General features: G+C 60.0%; 1 protein-coding gene across 5 annotated transcripts in view; it reads right to left on the bottom strand.

Moving 5' to 3' along the window:
- Positions 1-5033: 5033 nt before the first annotated feature.
- Positions 5034-21251, bottom strand: part of SULT4A1 (sulfotransferase family 4A member 1) — a 28954-nt gene continuing 12736 nt past the window's right edge. The window contains exons 2-8 of one of the 5 annotated variants that reach the window (XR_005652904.1): positions 18048-18178; positions 16822-16902; positions 16100-16226; positions 12341-12435; positions 8270-8408; positions 6798-6930; positions 5034-5562 (exon numbers count right to left, since the gene is read on the bottom strand). Coding sequence is in view for 4 of the 5 variants with exons in the window: in XM_039863231.1 (XP_039719165.1) it covers positions 7821-8408; positions 12341-12435; positions 16100-16226; positions 16822-16902; positions 18048-18178 (1022 nt within the window). In the remaining variant the exon portion in view is untranslated. Of the gene's footprint in view, positions 6931-6997; positions 8409-12340; positions 12436-16099; positions 16227-16821; positions 16903-18047; positions 18179-21251 lie in introns of those variants that run through there. The other 4 variants (XM_039863233.1, XM_039863232.1, XM_039863234.1 and 1 more) reach the window with 4 other exon arrangements.

Raw genomic sequence — 21251 nt, 5'->3', positions numbered from 1 at the left:
ACAGAGTGATGAATGAGGCCCCGTCTCTACTTACAGTCTACTTGGGGCTGAAAACGGATACTTTGGAAAGGAAACTCGACAACAGTTACAAAATGTTTTTGTAACTATACTGCCACAGAGAATTATTACTCTTTCAGAATCTGAGGCTCTAACTCCTGGCACAGTCCCATTCTAAGGAGGCACCCGAGGCTGCATCCTGTGGCAGAAGTGGGGACATACCAGCCGCTCATCCTCTGGGTTTCCTCCTCCTCTGGAGAGCCCCAAGTGCGGGGCGGGGGGAGGGTACCCAGGACAGAGGCCGCCACCACCCTTTGAAAATCTGTCTGTCGGCCTTAACGGACAACCCCCACCGTCTTCGGTAAAAATGGAGCGGAAGCTTAGGTCCCTACAGGACAGCAGCGCTAACGAGCTAGGGTTAAACCCGGATGGCCTCGTGGAGATTGAGTTTCAAGGCCAAGTGGAAGTGGGTGGTGGATATGGACTGGCAGCGCTTAGAAACAACAGGGACTTTCCCAGAGGGCAAAAAGGGGCCACCAAATTCAGGGAAGAGAACGGTAGGCGTGTAAGTCAGGGCCGTGGATGAGCAATGCGGCCAAGCCAGAGTGGGCCGGGAAGCAGGTGACAAGGGCTGGGCCTGCAGAGGCTGCGGCCCTCGAGGTGGTCAGGTAGGCCGACTCCAGCAGACCGTGGAGAAGTTCCAGTCAGTGACGCTTCACTGACCGTGGCCTCAAGAAGCAGGTGGTCACCTGGGTCCCGGGTATGGGACAAGCGGCACAGCAGTGGCCCCCACCCCCAGCAGCGGAGAAAGGAGGAGGGAGACCTCAGGGGGTTCTTGGAGACCATGAGCTTAAAGCCTAATTCCCTGTAATCCGGGTTGAACTGGGGGAATGGCAATCCAGGCAAGGTGACAGCCTGAGGGGGACCCAGAGGCCCAAACAACCAGCTCTTCTTGAACAGAGTGAGATGAGCTCTAAGCTACTGACTGTATTTAAGTAAAAAAAAAAAAAAAAAAAAAGTTTTCTGGAAATCGCACATACTATGGAATGTAAAGAGGGGAACTGAGAGACAGGAACACTAAGGGAAAAAAAGAGATTTTAACCAATTCACTTGTTTTTTGAGGATGTACAGAGCAGAGTGTCTTGGTGGCTTGGATGGGGATCTTTCCTCCTGCAGAAATGACCTCGCTCGCAAATTTTATGACTTGCCCAACAGCACGGATTTATGTAAAGATCACAACTTTAAAGAGGATAAAATGCATTTTCTGGTTGCTTTTTATATTTTGGACACATTTAGCATTCTCCAGTTTTTAAGGAATGATTTTAACAGAGCACAGACTCCTTCCGTCAATAGCGAGGGGACAGGTTTAGAGACTGCAGCTCAGACATCCGGTGCCAACTAGCTTACAGGGATCCAAGTGTGAGAATCAAATTGTCATTTGATGTGTAGATTTGGCAAAGGTGCAGCGCGCCTTGGAGATGGCGATGCAGGCCCAAGCTGTGTGACAAGCGTTTCTGTGACTAATTCTCTTAGCCCTTGCTGGCAAAGTCCATCACGGGCTCAAAGTTCAGTCTCCCTCACTTCATCAGCTCCTCTGGGACGGAGGGAGAGCAGGGGCAGGAAGGGCACCAGAAACGCAGTCTGTCCCGTGGGTTCACCCAGGTCAGGGGAGCCAGAGACTCGTTGGGAAACGTGTTCAGATGGGGAGAAGAACACAAGTGACCAGGGGCGCTGACAGGAAGACTGTGGAATAGGGAAAAGGCACGGAGCCGTGGGTCAGGGGGAGGCGGGAGGACACCAGCCTGGGTCTCATCTGGGAAAATACAGCCTCCAGGGGCAGAGCCGGCAGGCAGTGCATAGATGGTACAGGGCAGGTGGTTTCGGGAAAAATGGAATCCACTGTAACGATGAAAGATGCCACTCACTCAGCAATGATTAGGCGCTGATGACATACCAAACTCAGGCCTAGGAAAAGGCTGACAGCACGGCTCTGCTCTCAGGGTGTCACTGTCCCCCCACGGGGAGGGGGACACCTGCAGAGCAGTGAGTCAAGTGGGAAGAGAGGGAAAAGCAGGGGGTGCTGGGGGAGTGGAGGGATTTGTTCACCAGGTGGAGGCAGGGCTGGTCAGCACAGGTGAGGGAGTCCAGAGTGGAAGGCAGCCCTGGCCTGGGGCAGGGGGCTGCACGAGTGGCCAGAGAGGACTGCCAGCAACAGGATGGCTGTCCCGGGAGGTGGCGAGCTTGTCAGGGGCAGACGTCCAGCCATCGGGATGTCAGAAGGTGCTCTCTGGCTGGGCAAGCCTGGACCATCTGCCAAGGTGCCAGCCCAGTCTGAAAAGGCTGCTTCTGCAAGGAAGCGTGGAAGACCATGTCCCATGGGTGGAGCTGGGGCCAAACTCTACAGAAAGGATGGACACCGACGTCTCCCCTACCCATTGCAGAGAGCAGTCGGCTCGCTGAAAGCTGGATAAACGTGTCCCACACTAGGGACCTCGCAGGACAAGGCCTGCAGGTCTCCGTCTGTATCTGCTGCAGTCCAGAGGGCGACATCAGCCAGCAGGGACTTCTCAACTGTCAACTACGAAGCTGTCAAGTCTGATGTGGCCGCTAGAGGGCGCTCGCCAGCAGGGCTGGGAACAGATGACCCTGGTGGGTTTTATTTGTGCTTCGAAAGCCATTTCTTTTGTTATGACCACGCTATGGAGTGAGCAGGGCGAAGATTATCTCCACTGGGTACACTGTGATCTGGATCAGAGAAATTAAGTGACTTACCTGCTTAGGTGGGAAGGCCATCCTCATCCTCAGGGGAAGAAACTGGGCACGTGGAGGGTTCCAAGTAGCATTGTCAGAGCCAGGCAGGGAGCCCAGAGACAATCCCAGCCTGGTGAGGAGATGTTTGGGAGTAAAACCCTATGACTATGGGTTATGGTCCCCCAAATCCTTTTTGGGGTCTCACTGGTCTGTGGAGCCAGGCCAGGCAGCAGGGGCTCCTGTCATGGGCGCTGATCTCCAGGAATCCTACAGCTGAAGACTTAAACCTGCCAAGGTCTCCCTCGCCCTCCTGGCCCTACTCAAATCCCACCTGCTGCGGAATGCAGCTACCCCGCCCCATCCTTCCACGTTCCACAAGGCAGGAACCAGACGCCAGTCCCCACACGCTTCCGTCAACACGGAGCCAGACTGCTGGGTCGGAAGATGGCTGGGTCAGCCTCTCATCGAGGGCTCTGAGTCACGCACCAGGGGAACAGCCCCCTCAGCCCCAGCCTGCAGGCTACTCACAAAGCAGCCAGGGGAGTGTTTCAAAAAGGTTCTGTGACGACCCCGTTGCCCTCCACCATTGTGAGCACCAGGAGGCCGCGCCTTTTCTGCCTGTCTCCCCAGCACCCACAGCAGCGTCTGGCACAGGGAGGGGTCAGGTGTTTGCTGAACGGGCGCATCCAGGGCGTGAAGTGCCGACGAGGCAGGGCCAGAGGCAGCATTCCACAACTCGGTACTCGAAGACGGGGCACTGCCTTCCATGCTTCCTGCTTCACTGCCTTTACCTCGATTTTCTCATTTTAGGTGGTTTATAAATGATTTGGGGGAGGACCCTCTGGGATAGTCCATAAACTAACCGGGGGTCTAGGGTAATTCCAGATCCCAGAGACTTAAAGGAACCGGTCCATCGGAAAGAAAAAAGCTCGATCTGAGAACATTGTGTCCCGAACTTTCCCTCGTGAGGGACGGGGAAGACGGACTTCGGACTTCACAGTGAGATGTGATGTCCACCACCCCACGGGCTGCCATGTGGATAATGCAGCCTCCTAAGGCAGAGGCCCGAGACACCGGCACCCCAAATCTCCCCCTTGCTTTCCGCTTCTCCCCACCCTTCCTTTCATTTCGGCTCATCAAAGATCTCAAAAGTGAACCAACAGCGAGGTGGAGCGTCTGAACCAGGGTAAACCAGCCGAACCTGACACAGGCCTGTGACCCCGTGCGGTCAGCCCCAGGGATGGGGGGTCAGCAGGGTGCACACTCCTGCAGTGCTGAGGGGACCATGTGGGGCCCCTCCACCTGTCAGCACACGCTGGACACAAGGCACGGGACGGGTCTTTATTAAAGATGCAAGCAAGCACAGGAACATCACGTGTGGTGCTCAGTAACATCCGTACAGTACTAAAAATAGAAAAATAGAAAGGAAATTTCACACAAAGCAGCCGCCCTCACGGATACACAGAAAAGGTGCTGCCCAGCCCCCCAACCCCCCCAGGCCACCCACCCCATCCCAGCCGCTCTCCCTCAAACAGCACATGAGCATCTGGACCCTTCCGAAGACACGCCCCCGGCCACCCCTGGGCACGTCTCAGCCACGGCAATTCCCGAGACCAGCCTGGTCCCACTACGGCGGTGACACGCGCACAGGCTGCTCGCCCAGCCACCCTCCACCACCTCTCCAGCCAAACGGGGGCCGGAAAACGAAGTGGGGTGGAGGAGAGCAATGAGAACGTCGCCTCTGCTCCCCCAGGCCAACTGAGGTGCGGGGCGTGCAGGGGAAAAGCCTGGGCGGCCAACGCGGCCTGCGCGGAACGGCACTGGACCTGCGCAGCGGTTCTCCCTGCACCGCGGCGCTCCCGTGCCTGAGCCCCTCGGGTTCGCGGCGACACCGGGCCAAGGCCCGGAGCTCCAGACATTCACACGCGGCGTCTGCCCCCGCCCCCCAGCAGCGTCAGGCTCCCGCTCCAGGCAACGAAGCGAGACGGCAGAGCGAAGACGCAACTCCGCGCTCACTCGGCGTCTCTGCGGAGGACGCTCCCGCCACAGCATCCGCTGTCCGCCCGTCGCTGGCCTCCGTGCTCTCCCCAGGGGCCGGTGGCGGGTCCCTCGGTAGCCGGGTCTGGAAGGCCCTTGGGAACAGTTTCCCGCTTTATTTCGGGAGCTGACAGAGAACTCGCCTCCATCGGGGGCCGGCCTCCCGCCCCACCTGACCCGGAGAACCGGTGAGCGCGGGGTGGCCGAGCCTTACAGGAGAAACTACAAAAACAGAGTCAGCCCTGAGATCTTTCTACCATTGGGGTGTGGCTCGCTCCTGAGTCCCCTCGGAAATGAACTTTTATTTGGTTTACTGACATTTATTTAGGTTTCCAGTGAAAAGCTCTATAAAACACAATAAATAACGCGGGGTTGGAGAACGCAGACATTCCAGTTGCGTATGTTACAGACTTTAAACTTATGGAACCGGCCGTCAGAACTGCAACCTTTATGTTTGTAATCAGACATGTAGAGACTTTAAACTCCAAAGGCTAGACGGCTGCTCGGGACCAGAAGCCACCGCACCTCCTCCGGCCTCTGCACCCACCCCCCCGCCATTTTCACCGTGTCTGGGTTTGTCCAGCGAGTCACAAATGAGCGCCTAGGGGACTTGTAGCTAGACGTGTCTGGGCACTGTGAGCATGCAGGCGTGCCATGGCTGTTGTTATAAATAAAAGTCAAACGTGAGGTCGCACTTCCCCATCTTCTGCTTGTACACCAGATCGAACTTCTCGTTCATGGAGACGGTGAAGATGTCCTTCCACAGCCCGACCCTCCCTGAAACACAAACCAGGACACTTGCTGAAGCCCGGCTGCCGGCTGCCGAGCCACAGGAAGCCTCAAAACTGACCTGGAAGGCTCCAGATCTATCCCGGACCCTCCGAATTTGGCCTATGGGGACAGGGCAGGCTATCTGAACTACAGACAAGCTGAACCAGGTTCTCTAAGCCTGTCGTCCTGGTGTCCCTCCCCCTGTTCACTGCTGGACCCCAGTGCCGGGCACAGGGCGGTGACTTTCCACACCCGGAGGGTGGACAGTGCCTGTGGAACGGGCCCGCTGCCCTGGCACCACGTGGCGTGGGGGCCTCCATGCCAGCTCAACACAGCTCAACAGCTCCACCAAGGCAGCATTTGCTTCTGGAGAATTTGAAAAGGAAAAAAAAAAAAAATCATCCGAAAAGACAGAACATTTTATGGCGAGCAGGAAGCCTCCTGACGGGGTCAAGGGGGAAGACCTGAGAAGCCCACCTGCGTGACCTCGGGGAGGAACGAACAGTCGCCGGGTAAGCCAGCTTTTGTGACCTGATGCCAAGCGAGTGTGGCAGCAAGCAGGCCCCGCCTCAACACTGAGCCAGGCAGGGCTGCAGCTCGGGAGGCCGGCCAGAAACTGCCAGCTCGCCTGAGATGTGCGGGGCATGGGGCCTGCGGGTTGATGTTCACGCAGGCTTAGGGGGCAAGGGGCAGAGCTCAAAACGACCCCGAACTGCTGGACCCACGCACTGTGCATTCATGACAAAGTCTGCAGCAGGATGAGTCAAATGCTAAGGGCCACCATGAAGATGTCAGGAGTGGGGCCGCTGACCTCTCAGCCCTGGGAGCTGGGGGCCCGCCGCCCGGAGCCCTGTCACCGTGCTTTCCAGTAACGGCCTCGGGGACAGAAATGCTCGCTCAGGATTCCTTTCGCTGTCAACACGTCTGAGATCAGAGCCCTGGCTCTGGCGTCTGTCTCCCTCCGTCAGCCCCATTAGTGACAGTCGTCCTCGTCCTCAGGTACGAAACCACAACCCTGCAAATGCTGAGCTAACGTATTCGACGTGACAAGGATTTCTCCTCGTAATGAAAATTATATGTCAGTGCGGGAGAGGAAGGAAACAAGAGAAACTGTTCTGCTACTCGTGAATGACACCTAAAGGACAGAATGAGAAGCTTCTAAAGCAATCATACTATTATATTTTCCCATGATTATTTTTCTCAGCTGAGGCAGCCGAGAGCTCGTCAAAGGAGTCACCCACCTGGTTTAGGATTTGGAATCAAGACAGTGCAATTTATGCTGTGACATGAATCAAATTTAAGCAATGCAGCTGGCTACTCAAAGCCCTGCATCTCACCAACGCAAGAAGGTCTTCTGAGCAAAGAGGCAATGTGCTAAAAGAAAACAAAATCAAACTGAAACAAAGCGAAACCAAGGTGAACAATGACAAAGCAAACACACCAGAAGGGGCATATGGCGCGCAGTATGTTCTCGACACTTCTTTACCACACGAATGAACCGAAACGGGTATTTTGGAGAAGGTCACACCCAAGGATAACAAAACACAGCAAAAGCAAAACTAAAATAGAGCAAATAAATTGTAAATCATAAATATTTGTGAGAATGCAGCCAGGAAATAAATTGTGAGGTATTTTTGTTTTCTTCCTGGAAGAGGTGACCGCTCTGCCTTTCTGGGAAGGCACTGTCCACCTGACCTTCAGAACGGCCGTCAGCCATGTGGCGGCCATGATCAGCCCTTCTAAGAGGACAAATAAAGAGCCTAAGCTCAGAGGCCTGGCTAAGGCACTCCCCCGGGATGTAGCTGTGAGGCGGCCCGGCCCCCTGTCCCTGCCCAGGTACCTCCCTGTGCATCTGAGCCGGGCTGCAGAGCCACTGGCTTCTCTGCACGCCTCCCCCCGCCACCTTCGAGCCCTCTCGTCACCTGGGCAAGCTCCAGATTCACCCAGCTGGGAACCAACCTCAGGTCTACACCACCAGGGGTCACAGGGGGGTCGCTCTCACCAAAAGGGTGGTTTACACACCACCCCTGGGGACCCAGGGAGTTTTCACGCCTGAGCTCCACACAGACAGGCAGCCTCTGAGGACACGGGAGCAGCCCGGGTGGCCGTGAGGACTCCTCCCATCTCAAATTGCCTCACACCCAAGAAACGGCTTCTGCTGCCGGGAGCTGGCTCCAGCCTTGCTGTCTGATGCCAGTGCGGCCGACCCCCTGGGAGGCCTGCACTTCCTGCTCACACCCTCCCTCCCTGGGCAGGGAAAGTCCTTACCTGTGTAGCCAGCACCCACTTGGGGTGCGGGAAAACGGCGCCCCCTCGCATGGGGACCCACCCCCACCCGCATCATCAACTCTCCCACGAGCCAGCTGAAGGCTGAGGAATCCATCTGCGTGCTGTGAGCTTCGAAATTTCACAGCCCCAAACCCCTCCGCAGCTCTGCTCTGTGGGGCCATCTGGGATGGCACCTGCATGAAAACATCCTGCCCACGGAAACTGAAACATCCCAGCAGCCACTCCTGTAAACTAAAACACCACGTGCTCGAAACAGGGCACACAGCAGTCGAGGGCACTCCACCGGGCCATCGACGGCCCAGCTTCCAGGTGCCCTGGAGGAGTGAGACGCAGGGCAGCGGGGCACTGAAGTGGGGGACAACGAACACCTGCAGGGAGGGGACCCAAGGCAGAGGAAGGGGGGCGGGGGCGGCCCGGCGCGTACCCCGGCCCACGGGCAGGGCCTCGGCGTTGCAGCACTGGTCCACCAGCTGGTGGCAGTGCTCGATCAGGGCCTCCAGCTGGGCCTTGTCACAGGACACTCCCAGAAATCTGGCCAACTGCTCCACCATCGTCACGAGGTCCTGGAAGGCAAGAGCAGAGAGTGGGGGCCCAGCAGAGATGGCAGACGCTGCCCCGGACACCTTCCTTAGTTCCAGGACGAGCCTGGAAATGAAATCCAGAGGCTGGGGAACGGCCCAAGGCCCTCGGCAGACCTGGAGGCCACACCTAGGTCCTCTGGGGAATCCGGAAGCAGGCACAGAGTGTGACACAGCTACAGTCACTTTAAAACAGCCGCAGGAGGTAAACACCTGCCTCGAACTGTGCGGGGAGCAAGGCCCGCTCATTCTCTCCCTCCTCCTCCCTCCATCAGCTGGAATGGGGACTAGCAGTTGGGAGAGCAAAGAGGGCCCTGGGGACCTCAGCCAGGCCCCAGGCGTGCCCCCCACGCCTGGCAGGAGCCTGCTTGGTCAGAGGCAGGACTCGGTTACACTTCGCTGACATACAGCCATCTGGGCCCTGACGCTCCAGGGGGACGCTGAAAGGGGGCGCACCACTGATGTGACCCAGCAGCAGGATCAGGCCACACCTGTCCCCCGCTGCCCCCCACACTGTCCCGCACAGCCCCCTCACTGCCGCCACAGCCCCCACCTGATACATTAACCACTGCTGATTCGCATGACCCGCCTTCACTGCTTATAACCAGTTCGCATGACCGCTGCCTTCACTGTGTGATTCACGCCAGCCCACTGCCCCACTGCCGTGATTCGCACCCGACCCTTTGCTTATCGCACCTTCCTGTAGCCAGTTCACCAACCCACTGCTTATGGTCCCCTGATGCCGCCAGCCCCTGCCCCCGGCCCCCACTGCCACGACCCCGGCCCCGGCCCCACTGCCGCCCACCCCCCACTCTCCCTGGACACACAGCGGACCCTCGAAGAACACCCTTCCATCTAATTTTTGTTCTGCCGTCACACTGATGAGACACCACAGGAAATGAACTCCTGTCATGCCGATTAGCCCCTGACAAGACTGGTCACATGTCATTTCACTTCAAGTCGCAGAACCAGCGGACGATGTTACGTGAGGATGCACTGTGCCAAGCACCCCACGTTTCCAATCACGCATCGCCAATCGTTCTGCCCAGAACCCCGAGCTGTCACAGGGGGTCGCCAGATGCTGCAGTGTCTGGGCACCATCAGAAAAACACTGGAGGCTGTTTCATCTTTTGCAAGTTTATAAAGCAAACAGGCACCTCGAAGCCTCTGAGAAGGACTACGGCGGAGGGTATAGTTCCTAAACCTTAAAGAAAGTTCTGTGAAAGCCGGATTAAGCGTCAGCTCCTCTCTGAATCCCCACGGTCATCGCCACTGGCTCTAGTCCTGCCCACCCAGCTGCCCGCCAGCCAGAGGTGCCCACGGAGCAGGCATCGGTGCTCATCGAGCACAGGGCTCGGCCAGGACCGGGTGTGCGACGGAGGTCAGACGAACAAAGGAATAAAACGAGCACCGCCCCCCCTCGGTATTTCTACTTAAAAGGTAAAAAGACGAAAGAGGGATTTAGGACACCCGGCCCTCAGAAGGGACGCCGTTGGCCTATCAACACAGACCACTGGAGCGGCCAACAGAATCCTAGTAAGGCCAGCACGCCACTGGGGTAGCCCCCAGCTCAGAGAGGAAGGCACATCTGCCCACGTCACCGGCCACAGGCCCCAGGGCTGCTGTGCAAGCAGGCAGCATGCCCGCTGCAGACGAGCTCTGGGCCAGCCCGCCTGCCCTCCCCGAGCTCCACGCCCCACCTGTGAACGAGGGACAGCAGCGCCCACCTTCATGGGCTGTGGCAACGGGCCATGTGCCATGGCACAGGGCCTGCATGCCAGGGTCCAGTCTCAGCACGGCCACCCAGCCAGTCAGCGACTTCTCACAGGCGGCCGGTGAGAACGCCTCGCAGGGGCTCCTGCAGGATTCATGGGGTGATAGGCTGGGGCAGCCCACAGTGAGTGGTGATGAGGGTGGGGGTGTGGGCACACCTGCGTGGAACCACGTACTAAGGTGACAGCTCCAGTGCTAAGTGGTTTTTCTCAAACACCCAGATGAGAACACGCAGGCTTGGTCCACACGCCTGAAGACGAGGTTCACCCAGGGCTGTTTCAGACCGGAGTGAAATGATGCACAGTGGCTTAATCTCTATTAAACACACCCCAGGCTACTACCGAGGTTTGTGAAAAACCAGCACGTGCCAGTCAGAAGCTAAACCCTGACCATGGTAGGGAGGCCACTCGGTTCTCAGACAGGCTTTGGTGGCAGAGGGAGTTGCGACCGTGACAAGCGCGGGCAGGGCGGGCAGTCTCGACCCATCGAAGGCGGCTGTCCCACCTTCCCAGGATGCGCCCGGAGCAGAGAGGACCACACCGCGTCAAGGGTCTGGGGCCGGATCCGGAGCAGCCAGGCACGAAGGTGTGCTTCAGCTCTGAAGTAGGTTCACGCAAACGCTGCCTTCGCTCCCTCGTGGTTAAATGTTAAAAGTGGTTTCGTTACTCACCGCTGGGTTAACTGAGGCTCGGGCAGAACCTGCCAGCCCGGCCTGGCCCTGCGGGTGTGTGTGCAGTGGGCCGGCCAGCGGCTTCTCCCTCCTCCCAGCCCATGTGCGGATGTCACCACCGTGTCACGTGTCACTGGTGGGCAGAATCACCCACAGTGGCCCAGCGGCCCTGCTCATGGGCAGCCCAACGGAAGGGACGCTCCTGTCACCGAGGCTCAGGAACGTGCATGGCACACACGCGAACCACCGTGGAGCAGAAAGAACATGCACGCACAGCCGCGCCCAGCGGGTAAGTGAGCCGTGCCGTCTCCCATAGCGACGCACCACGCAGAAGCGACAAAGGACCGGCCAGCGCTGGTGAGCTCACAGCCACCACACCGCACGAAGCCACCACACACCAAGTACGTCCCCCGTGGTTCCACTTGTTCCCGGGAGGTTTGCACCCAGCAAACTAGTCAGTGTGACGAGGGCCAGAACGGTGGTCACCTCTGGGGCACGGGGGTGTCAGCAGAACAGCTGGTTTGTCCTAAACCTTCATTTGGGTGGTTACACAGACGAGCACAGGTGAAAACTGCAGTCTTCACTCCACCTGGAATTCTGCACGTGCCCGGCTGCCCCCCAATCTGGACTCCAGCCCCCACCGCCCGCCTCGCTGCCCTCCACTCCTGGGGTCCCAGTTCCTTCTCCCCGCCCGGCTCCAGCTGCTGCTCTGCAGCAGAAGCTGCTTGTGCAGCTGTCGGCCGCTGTTGCTAGCGGCCCTGTCTGGCCACTGCGACACGGGCATAAGCGAGCCAGGAGCTCCCTCACGCGCAGTCCTGCTGCAGGGGGTGTCTGCACCTGTGCTCCAGCCTTCAAGCTGGTGACATTGCACCTCAGGCACGGGCTCTGGGCTCTGGGGGTCGGGTGCCCAGGGTCAGGTTGGCTCCACCCGCACCAGCTCACGGCCAGGTGAGCGCCTCAGCCCGGTGCCTCTGCTTCCTCACGGGATGGGGAGCTCCCACCTCGAGGGCTGGTCCTTGAACAGCGAGTATTTACCGAGAGCTTATTATGTGTCAGGCATTGACTTAAGTGCACAAACCAGAGAGACCAAAAGCCCAGCCGCGAGGGAGTTTATTCCGGTCTGGGAAACGAAGTAAAACAAAGACGTGAGCAGTAAAGCACGTTAAATGACGATAAACGCCGTGCAGAATGAAGCAGAGGAGACACGTGCTGGGACCGGGACCGGAGCCGACTTTAGGGGGAGGCAGGGAGGTGCCACTACAGGGACAAAGACCGAAAGAAGCCCCCCACATACACCCCCAGCCCCCACACCCACACACACCCATGCGTACACACCCCCAGCCCAACACACCCATAGCCCTGTACACCCCCCACAGCCCCCACGCCCCCCAGGCCCCACGCCCCTACGGCCCTGGACACACCCCCTGACCGGCCGCAGCTGCGCGGGCGCTGCCCTGGCCCCCGAAGCACTCACCCGGTGCATGTCTTCGTACTTGAGGAAAAGCACGTTGGCGTCCAGGCGGTGCTCCCAGAACTCCTGCACGTGCTCGAACCAGGAGCCATAGCCCACTGTGGAGACAGGGCACAGGCTGCAGTCACAGGAGGGAGTGCACGTGGGGATGGCGCTGGCCCCGCCTCCCCCGCAGGGGCTGCGACTCAGGAAGGGAATAAAGCTCCTGGCTCAGGGGGAGCCCCACAGACGAGGCCCCCCCGAAGTCCCCTGTCCCCTTGCTCTCTGCGCAAGTCTGTCCAGACAAAAGTCCTCAGCGCCATCCCTGCCCCCACCTCGAGACACCCTGAAGACCTGGCCATTGGGGTGAAGGCCTCTGCTCGCTGGGGGATAGACGGGCCCTGGCGGCCATGAGTTTCTGTGTTTAACAAGTGGTCACTGGGAAGGGAACGCTGCCCAGCGGAGACGGGGCACAGGGTCAGCTGGTTTTGCGGGTGGGGGTGGGATGGGGTGCAGGAGGCCCTACGACAGACAGGGCCTTGCCAGGTGAGGGCCTTGCCAGGTGAGCGGGCCGTGGCAGAATCCCGGTCCGGACCCGGAAGTCGCAGAGATGAGGACAGGCAGGGTGCCCTGGGTTGCCACTTGAGGCCTCACGGCCTGCAGCCCGGCTCCCACGCCCTGCAGTCCTCGGGGCTCTGGTCTGGGGGGGCCACACCCGTGGGTGGATGATGCACTGATCAGCTGGCCAGGCTGCCACACCCTTTTAAAACACTGTTGGTTGTCCCTACCTAGTCACACTGGGCTGCCCGTCACCATGAGGGTCCCTGCAGGAGTCTTCCCAGGGGGCTTCCATGTGACACAGAGGATGCCTGTGCAGTACTGGGACCGTGGCCCTGCTGGTTCTCAGGACCAACCAGTGGTGGCGGCCATGCCGCCTGCACCTCACTCACCTGCGTGCCCACCCCTCTCCCGAACACCAGGCCCTGCAGGCACGACCCTGTGATCAAGGGCCCAAGAGGTCGTGGCCTAGCAGGAAACCACCAAGGAGGCTGCTGACCATGATGCGGGGTGACCAGCAATGGGAGGGGGGCATCATGGGACGAGGCCTGAAGGGTCGGTAAGGGGGGACAGTCCGAGGAGAGGGCTGCGGGGGCCTGAAAGGCGAGAGAAGCAGGGGGCTGGCAAGGGGGTGCGGAAGCCCAGGGGCAAGATCAGAGGGGAGGGCCGCGGGAGAGCGACCTGGAGACAGCCCGGCCTCTCGAATCCATCACTGGCCGTGTGACCTGGGCCGGCCACTGTACCTTTCTGAGCCGCCTCCTCCAGGAGTGGGTGAGGACAGAACCTGCGCCTCCCGGGCTGCCGGGCATTGAGCACGCACGTGCAGCGCTCAGGCCCTGAGGGCCTGCAGGGGCCGGAGGAAGGCTCCGGGGGGCGTCACACCGGGCGAGGCGCAGTGCCAGTCCCACTGCGTAGGAGGCCCAGGCGGGGAAGGGGACCGCTGCTGCTCCAGGCCCGTCAGTCTGCCATCTCGCCACCAGGTGGCAGCACAGCAGCAGCCGGACCCCATATCCCTAACAAGAATCAGAGGGATCTAGGTGTCAATCAGGGCTCAGGAAGGGGCAGGGGCAAATGGGCAGAAGGAACGGAACAAAAGGAACAGGGATTCAGCAAGGGGTCTTGTTTGACACCCACTGCTGGGTAAGTCCTGGCCCCTCTGGCTCCTCACTGCAGAGGTTACAGCTGCTGGCCCTGGCCCAGGCCTCAGCACCCTTCCCACGTCACCCTGGCCTGTCCCTGCTCACTCCTGCACACCAGGAGGGCACACACACGGGGCAGAACAGTGAGGGGTGAGGACAGCGGTCACTCACACAGGGACACGGCTGACTGAACAGCGAGGGGTGAGGACAGCGGTCACTGCACACGGAAGCATATGCCCGCATCTCTGAGCCTGGCTGGCAGGTCGAGACGCTGTGGACTTTGCTGGTGGGGATGCAGTTCGGCCAGGGCCCCTCCCGCCTGTCTCTGCCCAAGTCAAAATCTTACCCGAGCGTGTTACTGGGAGAGTACCAGCTCCCTCACCCCGTTCTAGGAGTGATTCTGTCACCTGGGCACGCCCCCCCCAGAACACGGTGGTGACAACGCTCAAGGTCGATTCCATGAGCAGGTCCACTGACCTCACTCTCTTGGTAAAAGGTGCCACTTCGCTGCTCCCTCTGCACCTCATTTTTCAAATTATTCAGAACTCTGGCGAGGGAAGAGATCACAAGCTGCCTGCCCCACGCTGAGATGTGGGGCGCTGGCCAGGAGTGGAGGCCGAAGGAGGCAACAAGCAGCCAAGCACACGCGTGAAGGGCTCTGAGACCACGAGGTGTGCGTGGCCTTGGCTGCAGTGCTAGGCAGTGCTACGACCTTAGAAACGGGGACAGGCCTGCATGGGGATCCCTTTTACCCACTCCCGCCTGGGCAGGAAGCTTCTGACTCCCCAGCGCCTGGTGGTTTGAACTTGCTGGATACCTGCTGTTTATGGCAGCACTGTCCCCAGAAGGTGGCTGCTTCAACAGAGAGAGGAACACATGCTGGGACTGAAAAACATGGCTTTGGGAACCACATGAGTGGCCAGCTCCCGATGCCTGATAGACCATGAGAGGCGTCAGCCAGATGCTGGGCAGGCTGGGGAGAGGGAGGCTGGACAGAGGGCCGTTTGCGGGCTCCAGGGGCCTCAGGGTGCAGGGGCTGTGGCCTCCTCTCCCGGCCGCTCCCCCTGCCCCTTCCCCAGGCACGGCTGAAGCAGAGTTAGCGGTAGGGAGCAGAGCACTTCCAGGGCTCCGGGCACCGTGGGCCACGCACTTCCGTGCATGAACGAGGGTGCGGCTACGCGCAGGCTCAGGGGGCAGCTCCGGTTCGGCTGCCCCGAGTTCCAATTCTAGCTGCAGCGCTGTCCTCCTGGACGTCCGGCACGCACCTCACCCTGACCTCATCACGTAATCTCACTGCAGAATCCCTGACTGGGCTGGGCGGAGGGCAACGAGGCTGAGCATTATGTGACTTGGGATAACGTAGGAAGCGTATTTTTAGACGGGTACGAAATAGTCTCGGCTTAGTTAAAGTACAGGTATAACCCGTTTCAAAACTTTCTGGCTGCAAACTCTAGGTTGCCCACTTACAGTCCCAGAAGGGCACCCAGAGAAGCCATGGCTGGCAGTGGGGGAGCCACCGTGGGCCGGGGGAACAGACTGTGGTGAGGAGCCGCTGACCCGCTGCCAAGGGGACAGGTTCCTCCTGGTCCCGCTGTAGCAGCCGTGACCCAGCCCCCTCCTCCCCTGAAGACGGCAGGTATGGCAGGGCCCTGGCACGCCCGTCCCCGGCTCACCCTTCTCCCCCTGGAACAAGCTTCCTGCACCCAATGTGCATTACCCCCCTGGGTCGCACCGGCCTGGGGCTGGAAGCTGGGCCTGCTGGATGCTAAGCCCGGCGAACGCCCAGGGCTCTCAACGAAGCCACGGCCTCCACTTGGCCCGTCACCAGTAACAGTGCTATCTGGGCCTCCGTCTTCACGGTTCAGACTCCAGCAGGAAGAGAGGTGCTTCTGACCGGGGATCCCAGCAGCACTGAGAGAGCAGGGCTTCTGAGGGGGACGCCTGCCCTGCTGTGTGTGAGCTACGACCTCGGACCAGCGTCCCGTCACCCCTCAGCCCCAGCGGGGAAGCGGCCCGGCGTGCGGGGGCTGAGGACAAAGCACGAGCCCAGGCCGTGCTGGGCGGCCGTGCGGGCTGACACACTCACGCTTGTCGTTCATGAACCTCCGGCAGAACTCCTGGAAGGTGCCGCGGTAGCTCATCGTGCGCAGGGAGCGGTGGAACTGGTAGTAGGCCACCACCAGGTCCTTGGGGTTCCGGGCCATGTATATGACCTGCGGGGGAGCAGACGGGACGGAGGGGCCAGTCACCCATCCCCCCCATGTGGCGGGCCACCCTCGTGCAGCCTCCCAGGCCACAGCGCCCCCCACGTGTACACCGACCCCTCGTTCCCAGTGTGAGGCCGCCCCGCGTGCGTGAGGCCGCCCCGCGTGTGTGACGCAGCCCCGCGTGCGCTGGCTAAATGCGCTTTTGCTGTCGCTCCGTTTCAGTGGAGGCTCCAGTCCGCGCGGCAGCATCCGCCAGCACAGGTCTTTCGGCGTTTTGTTACCTGTCCTCTAGTACTAATTCAAAATCAGTGGAAGACGGAAAAATTCCTGACACTAGTGGTGAGAATTCTGCGCCTCATAAACCTCATGCAGGTGAGAAATCAGGAAAATCAGCCGTGAATCCTAGGCAAAGGCTGCACTAAGGCTGGTCAAGTCCAAGTTCAACTGTGAGGAAGAACCCAGGTGAGAAACGTGGCTAAAACGCTAGAGATGTAGGCTCAAAGACTGCCTGCACCAGGGATCTCTGGGAGCAGAGGCGGGGGACGACCAGCACTGGCCTTGTTGGGGAGCCAGCCTGTGGCGGGGAGGCGAAGGGCATTACCTTGGAATCTCCACTGTGGAGATCCGAGGGCAGGAAGCGGTAGGGCAGGTGGCTTTTGATGAGGCGCGGAGACGTCAGTTCCTGCAGCAGGGTCAAGGGGAGAGGTGTTCAGAGGACACACAGGTCTCAGGACCTTCCTCGGGGCCCGGCAGAGAGGGTCTCGGACGGCCGGGACCAGCACTCCACCTGACACACATCTCCTGAGATATACCCACCCTCCAGGCTGAACCCTGGGGCCGGATGTGAGCAGACACTGCCCATCCTTGGACACCCGCAGCCTGAGTCAGCCTGTCAATGTCACAGGTATCTACACAGACGACCAGGACAGGCCCTGAAGGTCAGTGGTGGAGGCACGAGGCACGAGGCAGAGGGACTGCTGTGTTACCGGGATCGTCACACACAGGCCTTCCTGAAGCTCCTGGAACATGCCAGGCTGGCTGGCCCGGGCTCAGGGGTCTGCCCCCACTGCGCCATCTGCCCCAACTCACAGTCGCCCCCAAGTACTGTGCCCCCCGTTCTTGTTCAGTCGGCCTCCCGCACGAGAGTGTCAGCTCAGCCAGCGCCGTAAGTGCACGTGAGATTGGTTCTTGGCCGTGCCCCAGTGCCCAGAGTAGTGGCCGGCCGCAGTGGGCGCCCAGTGCAGCCCCACAGAAGGGCTCGGTGGGCGAGTCGGCACCAGCTGCGTCCATGGGTCATGCACGAGTGTGGTGAGCAGCTGGGCAAACGCCACAGGTCGGGTGCAGAGCCCACTCACACGGCACCCTGGACTTTATTACGAGAGCGGTGACAGAACACTCATCGAGCAGGAGGAGGGTCAGGAGGTCCACGCAGGCAGCGAGGCCTGATCTAAAGAGGTGGCAGAGGGAGGGGCGGAGAGAAAACTCCAGATACATCTCAGGGGTAGCATGAATGAGACTTTGAGATAATGTTTACTTCATTCTCAACACCAAATATCTGATGCAAACGCATCCCACCACCTCCCTGGACAGGTGGAGTGAGCCCCAAGGAGGGACCCCAACACCCCCTCCCATACCCCCACTCCCCACTTCCCCCTTTCTACTGTGAAGTCACCCACATCACCCACCTATCCAATTCCAGGGTCACTGTCACGGGCTCAGAGCAGTCTCTCTGTCCTGGCTACCTGGGGGGACCAGCTTTCTCTGTTCTTCCTCCACTACAGGGCCGCCCGAACCCCTCAGGAGCTGGGTACCGCCCGCCCAGAGTACCTTGATGATGTCCAGGCCCGGCTGCGGGTACTCCAGGACCGGGAGCTGCTCATCGATGTTCATCAGGCCAATCTCGTCCGGGTCGGCGCCCTGGCTCACCAGGTAGACCACCTCTTGCAACAAGCTCGTGCCTGGAACGAGAGGCCCCACGAAGCGGTGCTCAGAGGAGGCCCAAGGGTCAGCCCCAGGTTGGCACCTGCGCCGGAGAAGGGGACCGAAGGGCCACCTGGTGGGTGGCAGGGTCCCAGGAGCTCCTCGAGTCTCGTGGAAGAACACTGGTCTAAGCACAAGACCTCGCTCGGCCTGAGTCCCACCCTCCGGGGTGGCCGTGAACTGGCCTTTCTGAACTCGTTTCCTCGGCCCTAAGTGGGGGCAGGAGATGCTTCTCAGGGTCGTCATGAGAAGTGACTGATCTCCATGGGCTCAAGGACTACAATAACAGATGACACCCAGTCCTGAGCTTTCCAGAAGCTCAATGTTCCGTTTACCCAGGAGTGACGAGGCTCTCACCGGCCAATCACTCACTCACAGTGAAAAGCCTGACTACTCAGTATCTACTGAGGCTGAACACAGGTACGCCTCATGATCCAAGAAACCTACTCCGGGTTACCCACCCGAGACGATGCCGTCACACAGGTGCTAGAACGATCCCGGCCGTGTCGTTCAGTACAACAGAAACATCATCAACAGCAGAGTGAGTAAGTCGTGACACTCGGACGATGGGCCATGGAGGCCTTGAACTACTGCGCTCAGCAAGGCTGAATCCCACGCGTCGAGCAAAAGGAGTCAGACCCCAAAGGCCTGGTATTGTGTGATTTTTCATGTTTCCATTTATATTAGGCTCAGAATTAGGCAGACAGTGACAGAGGTGGGAATAGTGGTTTGGGGGGGGGCGTGTTATCAATACAAGACACAGAAGCGATTCTGGGGTGCTAGGGTTACTCTATCTGGGTCGGGCGGCAGCTCCATGGAAGTACGCACATGTGAGTCACAGTTCAGTTAAAAGGAAAAGCCACCTATCTGGCCAGGGGTGTGGTCGCCATGACCTGCTCTCCTAAGAAAGGCTGAGGGGGAAACCGAGCCACGTGACAGCCTGCCATGTCAAGCACAAGAGATGAGACAGCTTAGCCTGATGCCCCAAACCGTCGAAGGCAGAGGGAGGCACACCAGGGAACAAGGGTGCTCAATGGTGCTGAGGACACCTCCTCACCCACTAAGGGGCCACAGCCTCCCATCAGGCTGCGGACTTGCTGGCCAACGCCCCCCTCACACATCGCCCCATGAGCTGGCCCTGCAACACGGCCTGGACAGGTCCCCTACTGGGAGTTGGGGACAGTCTCCTGGCATGTTTCAGATTCAGGTTCCACGCCGGCAGCCTAGACGCCTCCTGTGGCTCCTCACTGTTCATACGTTAAGGTCGGGGGCCCACCTCCTAGCAAGGCCTCAGCGCTCCCTGTGCCGGCCCTCTGGGGTGCAGCTCTCCACCCTCGGCAGTCCGCTGGGGTCTCCCCTCGGCTGAGCACCCCTCTACCTGTCAACCTGCGCACGGCAGCTTCGAGTCATCTGCACCGGTAAGGTGTCCTTCCCTGACCCCCCTAAGTCCCCCTGCCGTTACTCATTCTGTGCCAGCACCACGACCAGGGGACTGACCACATGCACAAGCACTACACATGACGATCACCACATGCGAGTGGACGGTCACTCTGGGGCAGCAGCACTGCGTCCTGCCTTTCCCGCCCTGCCCCCACACCCCGGGCTCTAACAGCAGGTGCTCCAACGCCTTGGCGTTTGCTTCTGGCAGGAAGAGCAGGGCCTGAGCCCAGACATGGGGTGAGCCACCCAGGGCAGAGCCCCCATGAGCACTAGGGCCAGGCGGATGCCTGACGGGGTCAACAGGTAGCCCCCGGGGAGAAGGGCGGCTCCCCGTACCTCCTCCAGCCCCTCATTCAGGCTGTCAGCTCCAGGCCACCAGGGAGCCCAGGGCAACCCCAGTCACCACCCTGTCTGACCCCTTGGAAGGAACGGGCACGGCTGGCCAATTCCTCCTCACCACACTTTCGTCCCTTCACTTCTGGGGTGTCGGTCTCCGCTGCTGGTTCCTCACCTCCCCACCCTGAAAACGCTCACACGCCTCACGCCCCTCCCCTCTCGGCCTCGGACCCCTCCTCTCCCGCCTGCAGCCGCTCCTAAGCTGCCCCCAGAACGGGCCGGCCCCTATAATCATCTGCCCCAGCCCCCTCAACCGTGGCCCTGCTCAGACAGAAGAGTGGACTCGCCTTCCTCGGGCCTCGCACCTCAGCAAAGCCCGCTGGTCCAACCAACAGGCAAGCAACAGAGGGGGCCCTTCCACCCGGAGACAGTGGGAGAGCCCCCACAACTCCGCTTCTGCCCAGCTCGCCCCACCTTTCAGCCAGAACGACTGTGCTGGACCACACCCTGTCCACCGAAGCCCGAGGGCGTGTCCCCACAGAGCAAAGCAAGGTCCCCGTGACGGTCCTCCCACGGTGCACAGCCTGTCAGCCGCACCCCATGCTCCCACACCCCACATGGCTCTCACAGCCTCTGTCCCTGACCTCCCACTGGCTCCCTGGCCCACGAGCGTGCTGTTCGCATCTGCTGGTCCCCTGCCTCGGTCCCCTTCCTCAGGCCCTTCAGGGGTGAGGCTCCCCTGACCAGCCACACGACTAACACTCCCGCTCCCCAACCCTTGCCTGGCCGCTGGCCCTCACTGCGCCAACAGCCCGGACAGCCCCCACACTCCTATATTCTGAATGCACAAACTAACTCTGGGCGCTGAGTAACCAGAAGGCAATATGCCGAACAAGGAAGACTTCCTGGAGGAGGCAGCTTTGGAGCAAACAGCCTGAATGAAAAAGTGGTGTGGCAAGTCTTCAAACAGAAAGAACTTCCATCCATTAACCAGAGGATCCTCCCACCAACCTGAGAGGCGGGGAGAATCACCCCACTCACAGATAAGGCTCTGGGCCCAAGGTCAAGAGCTGGTGATGGCTCCTACCCTATTCCCCCCAGCCCCCGCCACCCCCGTGAGGCCCGTCCGTCCAGCAGCTCAGGGCAGTGCCCTTAGGAATGGGCTGTGGGCAGATGGGCAGAGGTCCTGAAATGGGCCTCTCCCAGTGCTGTCTCCAGGGCCTGTTTTCAGTGCTCCCCACCCCCAGCCCTGCGGCCCCCACGGGCAAGGACCTA

This window comes from Pteropus medius, unplaced genomic scaffold (genome assembly GCF_902729225.1).
Source record: "Pteropus medius unplaced genomic scaffold, Ma_sr-lr_union100, whole genome shotgun sequence".
NCBI lineage: Eukaryota > Metazoa > Chordata > Mammalia > Chiroptera > Pteropodidae > Pteropus > Pteropus medius.
The sequence above is the reverse complement of the archived record's forward strand: the minus strand, read 5'-3'. Positions and strand labels throughout refer to the sequence as shown.